The 13,167-nt window shown below is 31.0% G+C and overlaps 1 protein-coding gene across 1 annotated transcript; it reads left to right on the top strand.

Moving 5' to 3' along the window:
- The first annotated feature begins 3,640 nt into the window (after positions 1 to 3,640).
- LOC111035838 (GS homeobox 2-like) lies at positions 3,641 to 6,093 on the top strand. The gene is made up of 2 exons (XM_022317629.1): positions 3,641 to 4,406; positions 5,521 to 6,093. The coding sequence occupies exons 1-2, from the start codon at positions 3,890 to 3,892 to the stop codon at positions 5,913 to 5,915; spliced, it is 912 nt and encodes a 303-aa protein (XP_022173321.1). The 5' UTR covers positions 3,641 to 3,889; the 3' UTR covers positions 5,916 to 6,093.
- The last annotated feature ends 7,074 nt before the right edge of the window (positions 6,094 to 13,167 follow it).

Genomic DNA, 13,167 nt, shown 5'->3' with positions numbered 1-13,167 from the left:
TTCTACACTTCAGAATTAATGCTTTAGTTTTATTATTTATGTATTTAAAATTGACAAAATTTCCTAAGATGTATGTCAATTACCAACATAAAAGATAACAGTACAACAATTACAAACATAAACATAAAATAGTTATAAAACCAAGTGCTTATATGTTACGCTAGCTGGGCTATTAACTAAAGCACAGTCTAATTGGAATTTAGAAGCATACCTTTACTATATAGTAGCTGATCGTAACCGTCAACCAAATATTATGACCATATATAATTGTCATCATAATACCATTTTACTTCTTAGATATTCAATAATATAATTGAGTAATAGTTTTGGGAAATATGATCAACTTTAATGATATACTTCAGTTTACAGATCCGATAAATTTTGATTAAAAATTAATTGAAAAAGACCAACAAATTAATTCACAGAAAAATATGTTTTGTATTTTTGTGTGAAAATTTAAAAATTAATGTGTATAAGAGTCGAGAAAAATAATTACATTTATCAAATCAAAATGTATAAGTATCAAATATGTATAGATTCCAGTTCAGTTATAACGGGAATATTATCATTTTCTTAAAATAAATATATTGGTTTCGATTTCAGGACATATTATTTTCATGATTGATTCCAATTCGTGGACTTCTGGTGCTTGGTTACTACATATAGCTTAAATAGCTTAAGCAGATCAGTTTTCTGATAACAAATTCTAAAAATAATAAGAAACATGAGGATATGTGGTAATAAGGATGGTTATACATCTTAATAAATTATGACAAAAAATTAATTTTTCCAACTGCTTAAAATATTCTAATCAGAATAATTAATCATTTTTATAGTAAATGTCTACCTAGTCAATATATAACTGTATTATTTAAATAAAAAAATATTATTAGGTCAAAAAAATCTATATTTCTTCATCGAGACTTATTAACTCCAGTTCCATGTAACCATTATTTTTATTTTAGCCACTACACGGGGCTTGAACTATTTGTGACATGATTTGACTCCCCCTTTCCCATGCAGCATCGTATGGTGACATCAACGAAATATAGCAATCATTTTTCAATTTGGAAGACCAAAGATAGCATTCCTTAGAGTTTGGCTGGTGTGGCTAGTGCGCATTTGCAGTTAGCAAAGTCTAGCGAACGATCAACTTTCACATATGATAATAGAGACCAACTCCTTCCATATCGACCTAACTTTTGTTATAATATAATGATCTATCAGCCTGAAAACATGTTTTTGCCCGGCCTCTTCTCGGGTCGGCTTACGACTGTGGCCCGTAACCGTAGACTTCGAGTTCTTATAACTATTGACAACCATCCAGAAGTTTTTGGGTCTATTGCGTACAAAGAGAGAAATAAATAAATGAAGAAAGAATTATTAATTTGTATATAGTACTCATACAATTACGAAACAAAATAAACAATTTCTAAAAGTGCAATACTAATTAATCACTATGATATATTTTAACGGAAAAACATTTTTTTTTTTTTTTTGATTAGTTTCCAATTTACATTAACAGTTTTTAAGGTAACTTGTATTCTATTTTCATGTTTTGTTTGTCCAGAATTAAGAATTCATACTACAGTTTTTATGATTTTTAAAATTATAAGAAAATTAGATGAAATTAATGGAACGTCAGTTAAGCACTGAAATAGTTTAATAATATCATTATATATGGAAGCTGTCACTGATGTTGTGCAATGTAAAAAGTGATTTTCTTGTTGAATTTTTATTTTAATATTTAATCCATTAAATTGCATTATTATTTATGACATCCACTGTACTAAATTTAATAATCTTGAGAAGGTGATGACACTTAATATAATGTGTTTAATATACACATAATATATATTGGTATATGGTATGCAATATACATATATCCATTTAAGTGTCTACACTAATTATTTCGAAAATCCTTAATTTTTTTGAAAATATTAATTTGAATAGATACATAAAATCAAACTTTGAACGAGTAATATTTAAATTGATTAGTACTCCAGTACTAGGTACTCTTTGCAGTTCATCTACACTTAAAATAGTTTTAAAGTTATAAGTTATTACTCATCATTCATCAACTACTCATTCTAAATATACCAAAAAATATTTTGCTATATAATATGAAATTAAAAATAATGTTGTCATTCAAAACACATATTATTTCAGAATAATGAGGGTTTACTTGTATAGCCTACACTTATAATTTACTTAAAATATAAATATATGAATAGCAATGTTTGAGTATAGATACACGACCTACAGGCATTGTGGGGCCCTGAATGGCTGTATTTATATATTTTTTTCCTCAACAAATAATACACAGTTTATAATAATAATAATATTATAGTGTTTTATTCGTGTAGGTAAAATACGACCCATTATCCAAACATAATACCATAGGCGATGGTAAGCTCTCCCAATTTTTAAAACTATTATGCTCTCCTGATCCCCGATGATTAACTTTCCAGGGTTAACATTATATTTACCCGAAGAAAATATGTAAACTCCCCCGGGTCAACATTCTGTTTACCCGAAGGAGACGTGTAAACTATCACGTGTTGTTTTAAAATTATACACTACCAAAAAATAGACAACTTGAATTTGTTTAAATAATATGAATGTTTATTGTATTATACAAATTAAATTTAAGTGTTAATTTAATTATAAATTAATTTAAATTATTGTTTATAATTTAGGTAAGTTCTATATTTTATATGATTGAGTAGTGAGTTTTTTTCATTAAATTAAAACGAATATTATATTTAAAAAAATGTTATGTTCACATTACTATAAATATAATTATAATGATACAGTTTTAATGTATAAACAAAGTTATATAGACTCGGAGGAATGTACCTATAGTCCTATATGTACCCGTCAAGTAGTATTGAATCAGACCCCGAAGGGTTTGCAGTTGATTAAAATCGAGAGATATCTAGATATCGAGTGCAGTACCTATTGAATAAAATACGTGTATTGTATAATAAGTGTGAGTTTATATTGTTCCGATAAACGCTTTGAAGTCCATAAACTACTTGTATACAAATTTCGTCTCATAGATTTTCATCCTCGTATTTCCCAACAGAATAAATATCATACAGTTGTTTGTCACGAGCGGCAGTGCAGAATGACGTTTCCGCGTCTGGTGCATTGTGGATTACAATAATGATATACACGGGGCGGTAGAAGAACAAGGAGTAGTTGCGGTGGAAGTTATCGGGCCATTAGGTATTAATAAAACGGAGACCGGTGCGATATTTGATCGTGAGGAAACTCGGTGTGCACCGTTTGGAGGGGGTTGGGGGTCGGTCGAGTGGATTGATTTTCGGTCACTGGACAGATATATAATTGTATACAGACGGACAATTAGCGGGATGGGTTTTTAAAAACAGTCAACAAACACACCATTGTATATAGCTGCAGAGGCGACATGCACACACACACACACACACACACACACACACACACACACACACACACACGTACACACACAGATACGCTGCACTCGAAGCACCCTCGAGGGCTGAAAAAAAAGGGTCGTGCCGTACAAGACATGGGTAGGCGGTGCTTGCTGGATGGATCACGGTTTGGTGGTGGGGACGACCCCCCGGGGCCAGTCGGTGGGGTTGGTGCGACGCAGACCTCTGGTAGACAGTCAGTCACCACACAACCCCGCTGCCGAAGACCTAAACGCTGGTCGTCGTCGTGCTGGTGCGTAAAACCATAATACATTTATCTCGTAGTTATTAATATAACTGAAGATCGTATTATCGTGGCCGTGTTACCAAAGGAAACTCCGCTTTCTTCGTTTATAAAAGTCCCGACGTTGTGTCACGTGCGTGTGATCGGGTTACTAATAATTCCAAGTCGTTTCCGTCTCTACGATATGGACGGTCCTCGTTGGCCCGTGACGATGACCTCGACCAAGAAAACCATGTCCCGGTCATTTCTGATCGACACGCTCATAGGCAGCGTCAAACGTCCCTCCACCACCGCTGCTGTAGCTGCCGCAGCCGCTGCAGCCACCGTATCCGCGGCCTCTGTATCTTATCACCCACAGCTCAACGAGTACATTCAGTTCTTGAACAGGACTGCAGCGGCAGCCGCCGTCTATGGATACCAATCGTCGACGCCTGTTGTATTTCCGTCGGCTACTAATCCACGGTTTTTCGGTTATCCGGTCGGCGGAAGTAGTAGTGGAGGTGGCGGTGGTGCATTCGGTAAAGACCACCAACAGCAACGCCACGATCATCAACACAACTACCACCAGAAGCAGGCACCTCCGGTGGTCGTAAAACCCGTTGCTGTTGTAGCTACCAATACGGGCCAGAGGAATAAACCACACCATGCCAAAACTTCGGCGAAAAAGAGAGCAGCAAATGAAATGATGGCTTACGATCCAGGTATGTTGTATACAACACAATAAATGCTATTTACTAAACAGGGGAAGATTTGGGGTTTTCTTGAATTTCATTATCAATATCATCGTTTATCGATTATCAACAGTATTTCATTAAAAGTTCTATTAAAGAAATTCAAAACAACTAATTTTTTCTTGCACTTATCGCACATTAGAATGAGAAATATTGTAGTGACGTTAAAGACGTGTAATATATTTGAACATTTTGTTTGGTTTGGTATTAATTTCAAATTTTAGAAATTATTTTAAAATCAAATTCGTTAGTCATACATTTGTTACGTATTTAATTAGTTGTTAAGTAGGTACACGACGCACCTTTAATTACTACGGAGTAGGTTTGGAAATATTTTAAATCTTGTTTAAATTTTGCATTAGAATATCTAAAAATATTATTTTTAACAACATTACATAAAATGTTCGTAAGTAAAAAGGAATCTTTTTTATTTTACTTCATTTACTATATTAATTATTATTTAATATTTATTACGGACTAATGATTGTAGATTATCAAAAGTTATTTATTTACAATCAGTATAATAATATATTATGTTATTTAGAGAGGATTTTTTATATGTATATATACCACGAAATAATTTTTTTTTTTATTCTTTTTGCTTTTCAAGGGCAATCTTAAAAAATTCATCGGGGGTGGGTATAATTTTAATTGCCGAATGTTTAAATGTCGAACTGTCGAACTGTCATTTGAAAGTTTTATATTGTTGTAGAGTCGGGCGTGTCACTCACCCACGACTTTTTTTTGGTTAGTCTCTATCTCCATTACTTAAATTTAATTATACTTTTATATTTCTAAATTTAATTTCAGACAGAATTTAGAATACATAATGATTTTATAATGTTTCCAAATATATTTTGAAAATTGTACACTTTGTTCCAACTTTAAACTCTGAGGAGGAAATCTTTACTTTCTCAATGTTAAATATTTTGAACAATACATACATTGTCACGGTGGTCATAATTTAAGTCGCGTAATGTAGTTTTATATTATTATGGCCTATTAATTTGGGTATATCTTGTAATGCGACGAGGACATTAAAAAAAAAAAATTGAATCTTACGTTTCTCTTTTTTTTCTTACAGATTCTGTTGTGGCTGAAGATCCATTACGAGAAAATGGAGAAAGCGATACAGATTCCGGAAGTTCGAAAAGGATCCGGACAGCGTTTACCAGTAACCAGCTATTGGAGTTGGAACGAGAATTCTCCAGCAACATGTATCTGTCGCGATTGAGGCGCATAGAGATCGCCAACTGTCTGCGGTTGTCCGAGAAGCAGGTGAAAATTTGGTTCCAGAACAGACGGGTTAAGCACAAAAAAGAAGACGGACCCATAGCATCGATAAAGCCAGGCACGCCATGCTGCAACTGTTCAAAGTCTTGTCATCAGTCATCCACGGCGGTCGGAAGTACGTCTGGTTGTCGAAAAAATGATACAGATGGCGACGATGGCGATGGACGTTGTGGTCGGTTTGACTAGACACGAGTGTAGACGAACAACCTATATTATAATAGTTCGTCCGTGGCAAGTACAAACATTATCTTAAGAGCAATGGCTGTGATGAAGAGTGGCGGTCGAATGACATCGATCAAACACTGTAAAACGAATTTCTTTTAAAACCATTTTGCGGTGGACGCGAAATAACTATAAGTCATTCAAAATCTTACGAATTTAATTAGTTGATGGAATAATATTAGAATTTCCTGGGTACCTACTGCGCGTCGTCCTAGACCAGTACCTAATCGTCGGCAATGGTTTTAACGATGTTCATGGAGTAAGATGCAACTGGAACGCGTGGTTTGAACAAAGTATATCATTATATAGTTTAAATAAATATTACGTTTACTAAATCATCACGATTAAAATATATTTATTTTTGTAATTGTTTTTTTTTATTGTATATTAAATTTTTTTAATATTTTAATCAGAGTTGTAAATATATTTGTCACTGGTGTATTCTTCCAATAAAATCAAGGGAAATAATTTATTATTTTATACACATCCAAGTACGAACTAGATAAAGATATCCAAAATAATAATATAAAAAAAAAAAAATAATAAAAAAAGCTTTGTCAAAAAAAAAAAAAAAATTAAAATTGTAACTTCTATATTTTACAAAAACTTCTTTAGCATGGGTCGAAAATGTAATTGTCATCATCATTACATAATTAACATTTTCTTAACGTTTTATATTTAAATTTGAATCAAAATATATATACTTATAACATACTTTCTTATTATATTAGTAAAACGAGTAAGAAATTCTGGTATCAGTATACCGTCAATTTTTTTTTAAATACCGAGTAGAGCGATCAAGGTAAACCTTTAAATACCAGTCACTCTCGGTCACTGAACAATTTTCCGCTTTTCTGCTATTGAAGAAAATGTATAGTTCGTTTCTGAAACGACATCCACTATTTAGTAAGGGTAATACGGACTAATACCTGTTTCACTAAAATAAATAAATTTCACTTAAAATTATGTTTTATTTTAGTGTGTTTGACGTTATATTAGGAATAATAAAAATGCACTAATTAACAACTTTGATTGTTTCTGGTAGACAAATGGATGCCTAGGATCTTCAAGATAACTAAAAATAAAAAAATTGTATGGTTGGATAAGAAGCTTGAAAATGTAATACAATGTAATTTTATCTCATTAGTTATGAATTTATGATTGTTTAAAAACAATAAAAATAGAAAGGCACATTTTCCAAGATTATGACACAATCACGAAAATGTGTAAAATAGGGAACCTAGTGTTGAAAGAACAGTTCTGAGTAATATTGATAATTTATTTATTTATCTACAAAATGTGGCGTATAAATTGTTAATCCATCTAAGGTATATTAAAGGGGGATATGGGAGACCCTCATGGTTCTGATCGGCAAACAAATGAAATTAAAAAAAATTAAAATTTCGCTTATGTTATTATTATTAACTCATAGTGTAATACAATAATATTTACTTACCATATAACGGTGCGATGTGTGGATAGATCTGAGGTCTAAATTGGTAGTCAATAGGAAATATGAATCTCAATGATATTAAAAAGTCATTGTTTATATCTATGTAAAATCTAATCATATGCATTCAAGTTTGAAATCCCCAAAATACGTTCTTGTAAATTACAACAAACGAACTAAACTCATTGTAAGTACTTCGTTTAAATATCTTGGTTTGATCGAGTTTAAGGTTTGAATGCTTATGCTAAATGAATAAGGAACATTGTATTACATTTTTCAATCTTTCTTACAGAGAAAATGAAACGATGAAAATGAATATAGAAATATGATAATTTAAGTTAATGTAGAATTATGCATTACGCAGTGACCTAGTCAATGACGAGGTACACTCGACAGACCGACATCAAAAACTATATCACAGCAAAGCGATTTCCCGGTTTTATTTGTATTAATTGTCATTAAAGTTAATTTGAGTACTTATTATTTAATACGATTTAGTAGGTGCTTAGTCTAGGCAATGATTACCTTACTTAATTACTGTTTTATATTCGCAGTGCATTAAACAATATTAGACGATAGTGCAAAACTATAATAAACACGTACCGCGGAGAGTAGAAAAACGTACACCGTGCGCGCTGACTCGCCGAACCTACATTGTGTATACCGTATATATATATATATCCAATATTATGTACGAGTAACCCTGTGGTCTTTCCGGAAAACCAATAAAAACGTCGTAGAGGGTTTTATTTGTTGTGAATGGGGTAAACAATAATAAAGTTCAGATACCCTTTTCGGCAAAAAGGACGTCGCCGCGCGGCGCGGGAGGACGCAGGAATCACGTATCGAAATAATAGGTAGGGTATATCCAGTACGCATCCGCTGTGACAGTCGGTCCAATATAGCGACCAGCACGGCACAGTCCGACCGACTCGACTGTTATGTACAATAATATAATATATTAATAATATTATCGGTGTTGTCGTTTTTGAGGGTACCTACACCGCGGTGGCGGTAGATGACAGCGGTAGTCCACGTAAACCGGCCGCAAAGGTTATTTTACATACTATATATAATATATATATACCAATGTGTGTACGATACACCATACATGTACACAATATACGTATACTGATGTGCAAACGTATAAAGGACGTTTGATTTATGTGATTCTTCGTTAAACCTTGTTCATTTTCTGTGGGGATTTTCCCGTCCGTCCGCGGCTTTATATTATTATTATGTACACGGATACCGTACACTCGAAAATGGCCCACCGCCGCGTTTTGTTGTTTTATTGCAACCGACCCCGTACGCCGGTCACGTAATAAATATTTATGCCCATAGTTTCTGTTTATTTATTTTTTTCTTCCCTTCGACCCCATCGATTTTCTATTTTTTTTTCCATCGGTTAGCATGCAGTATAGCCTATAGGTACATACCTTTATAATATAACATTACCTATATTATAGTATGACACTATGGTAATACGCGCATTACCCTAAAGCGGTTTGGTAACCGTTTCTGTAAATAATTATTCATGTAAAATGCACTTTGCTGGATATAAATAAATATTATTATTGAAAAAACAACACGATTTATATCATGAAGTTTGATGAATTAGAGTAGGCGCATCAATGTTTATGAATCATAAATAATGATCAATCGAACTATCCGTCGTACGTAATATTGTAATTATTCTAATATACCGTAGGTAAAACATTATACATGGTTATCACTCATCAACAACATTGCATAGGTTTGATTACAAGTAGGTAGTGGTAATATTGTATAATTCACATTTTAATTTCCATCCGAAATCAAAATAGTAAATATTTGCACTTGAGTGTATTACAACAAAGTGTTTTCAACCTTATAACATTATATTATAACTTATACCGTATATTGTTGTTATAATGTTTAACATCGTTTGTTTGGATTTTTTTCGTTTCCATTCAAACGCCACCAAAATCCATGCCTTTAATCGAATTAGGATTTGTTAGAGCTTGGGAATCGAATGAGATAGGTACCTACCCTAAAATTCCATACGTCCCTAGGGGCCACGATGGTCAACCCTAGAATGTCAACTCGTCTCGTCTGAATATTAGATTACTCACAAAATTATTTTCAGTATGTGTTGCTTTGCTATGGTTCCTCGTTAAAATTACCATACGTCCAAACACACACCGACGACATATTTGTTACCACGAAAATAATAACGTTTCAAATAAAATGACTACCATGTCGGAGGCGTTCTACAATTTAAATCAATACAAGTGTACAACTGAGTATTATATCATTATGATTAAGATTAATTTAAAATCGTTAAAACTGTAAGTTACACTAATGGAATGAGCTTTGACTCTAATTTTTTTAGAACAATTATAGGATGTGATAGTGGGCCAATGAATATTTGATTTTACACGTTTTGTATCATATGAGAGTTTTTGTCTATTATCAACTTTTAAAGCATTACAAATTCTTGCAAAATTGATGTTGTTATTTTGTTGTGATTCAACACTAAATTGTTACCATATTTTATATGGTGAAGCATTTTCTAAACGTGATATTATTTTTAAATATTTCGGCTCTTTTTGTGCTATTTAAGTATAGATATTTGAAATTTTCAACTTTTTTAAATTAATAATAATATTAAAATTTTAAGTAACTTTTGTATTTTTTTTCTTATTATTATAAAAATTACTGAGAATTTTAAAATTTGACCTACGAAAGTACCAACCAGATACAGTTTTCTACCATAAGCCCCCATTGAAGTCGATGGTCAGAGCATTTTTTGTACTAAAAAATGGCATTCTTATGATATAATAATGTAGCAGATCATATTTTTCTTAAGTTTTACCTTAACTACTTAACAGGTATAAACGCCCATACTAATCCCAATAACATCGGTTATTAATACCACCAAATGTTTGTCTAAATTGTATGATGGTACTTGAACACCAGAATACATCCAGCACTCGATACCCGATGCCCGAATAAATTATTTGGATGAAAATCCTTTAAAATATCCTTAGAAATTGAAGCTGATACTTTACATATATATATAGTTTGTAGAATCGTTTTTCGTATGCAAAATGCAAATAAATTCAATCATTTATCATTAAATTTAAATTGAACACAGTATTATTCACAGTGACCTATCCTCAATAAAAAGGTACACTCGAAACATACTATATAGTATATACAGTAGAGCGACTTCCCCCGTTTTTATTTTTTATTAATTCACTATTTCGAACATGATGCTCTATCTTTATTTTGTACTCGTATTGTCTATTGAGTTTAACTTTTACAGAAATAATTATTTCATCTTAAGTTGAAGTGTTTGATATTCTGATAAATTAGAGTACTGAAATAATATTTTACACTGTTTACAGTTGAGTTATATACTTAAATAAATACAATGCGTATACCTACTAATAATTCATAATAATAAGAAGTTACTTATTTTTAAGTACAGATAATTAATTAGTAAATAATATTTTATGAAGAACATACTATTTATTACAAATACGGTTGTTGATAAATACGATGAAAGTATAAATTATGGTTGTATGCATTGTGTGAGGTAATGTTATAATATGTTGTAGTACATTGTACATATGTAATATATTACGGTGTATGAATAAAATAACACATGTAGAAAAATTCACAAAATTAGTTAAACAGTTAAAACGGTTCAACATTAATCATGATTTCATATTATTTAAAAGAAAAGATACATATAAAAAAATACACACTTTTTAACTATTTTCTTTTTATGTGACACAAAATTAAAGAAAGATTTATGACAAGAATAAAAAAATAACAAAATCTGATTTTCCATTATAAAAGTCTATAGTTGCATACAGATTTTCTACATTATATTTAATATTTATTTTACGAAAACTACCATAATAATAGTAGTCCAAAAGTAATTAACTGCTGTACTGATTCAGAAAATTGAAAACCAATTTAACCTACTAGTAGTTCTTAGATATTAGTTGGATTTAAAAATAGAAATTATATCGCAATTAGCATTTAAATTTGTTAATTTCAATTATAAATTGAATTCGTTCACTGGTCGAAAGATAAATACAAAAATTCTCATACTTGCTTTGAGGAACTAAATAAAAATATTTTTTTTGATTATCCGAATACATAATATGTACCTAGTTACCGAAAGGTCCAAGACTATCTATTGACCCTTGCTATAACTTAAATTTGTTGTATTTACCATTGATAGTAATTTTATCAAAAAAATTTAACTCTGAAACTATGTAAGAAAAAGCTTTCAAAAGTTTTAACTTATTTTTTAACAATTTAGACTTTAGGTTTAGTGTTAACATTCACAAGGCATAATTTATTTCTTATTGTATTGATTTCGTAAAAACAAATACACGTTCGATAAGTAGTTCACTCAATAATTCAAATTGTGTATGCAGGATAAAACAAATTGCATACAATATTATGTCAATAATATAATATATATTAATATCCCCATAGGAAATATGGAAGAAATACGGTAATAAATCATCTAAGTAGGTTATTAATTTTTTAATTTGATGTTTTGATATATTATTGTTTCCTATGTAGGTATATATTATATTGTACATCAAATATGTACCCATTTTATGTAATGACATTTATCATGTATCATATTGTCATCTCATCGCATATTAACATATTGTGTAGAGCCACATAGCGGTGAAATGGATCGAGTGTCTTAGTATGGAAAGAAATACAACTACAACAACATTCATTAAAGTACCTATTGGGAAATTTTTGCAGTAGTTTTGGTTCTCCAGATACTTATGTCCAAGATAACGATTGTCCGTTTGTGGTAATAAAATTTAGACAATTATAAGGTGAAAATTTGTTTATATAGTTAGTGTATTCACCTCTGTTAAATCCAGATTCAATTAAGTTGGCGGAACGCTTAGTTGAAAACACTAAAAATTCGGTTGATAAAGAATTTTGTGTGTAGAACGAGATGTAAAGAGAATTTAATGAAAGATTACTAATATATTAGTACTTTATCGAAGTACACCAACAACTTCAACAGGTTATTGTTTGTATACTCTATTTAAACCGAAAAAAAAAATAATGTTAAAACCACAGAGTAACATAGAAGAAAAAAATGGATCAAAACCATATTAGGTAATATTCGTTATTCACTATTTCAAAAAGAATGAGGTAAATAAAAAATGTTCGGTTCAAAATTATTTGATGGGGCAACAGTGGCTAACGAGGTGTATAATGAAAATAATAGAAACATAATATTATACATTTATAACGTTTAGTATTCAGTGAAATATGTTGATAAATGGATCACATTAATTCAAACAAGTCAATAAAAGAAACGTTTTTTAAATTAAAATTTGCATTAAGGTAAACTTGAGCAATATTAAGTATACAGTTTTAAACATAACTAAATAATAATATTGAAAATATATATACAATTGAATAGATCGTTATAAAGTAATTTATTGCACTGAATTATGTTTAAATTTCATTATACTGTTTTCTTTATTTAAAATTAAGGAGAGACATACGTCTTTGTATGTAATACACTAATACCATATTGTAATTTTATCGGGGAGTTGTATGTCAACGTTTAATCAAATAAAATTATCTTACTTATCTACCCACGGTCAAACGTGTATGTCAATACACTAGCATAGTCACCCCGAAGGTGGTAAGGTGCATTTCCTCCTCGGTTTTTCGAAATTTTTTTTTCAATTGAGTTTGTTTTTCATGGTAAATTACTAT

The sequence above is a fragment of the Myzus persicae genome, unplaced genomic scaffold, assembly GCF_001856785.1.
Source record: "Myzus persicae strain clone G006 unplaced genomic scaffold, MPER_G0061.0, whole genome shotgun sequence".
Classification (NCBI taxonomy): Eukaryota; Metazoa; Arthropoda; class Insecta; order Hemiptera; family Aphididae; genus Myzus; species Myzus persicae.
Note: the sequence above shows the minus strand (reverse complement) of the source record. Positions and strands in the feature narration are given on the sequence as shown.

What these genes read in the sequence shown, in the direction of transcription:
- LOC111035838 (XM_022317629.1), top strand. Translation starts at nt 3,890, where the DNA reads ATGGACGGTCCTCGTTGGCCCGTGACGATGACCTCGACCAAGAAAACC. An exon ending in AATGATGGCTTACGATCCAG is followed by an intron (nt 4,407 to 5,520) that starts GTATGTTGTATA and finishes TTTTTCTTACAG; the next exon opens with ATTCTGTTGTGGCTGAAGAT.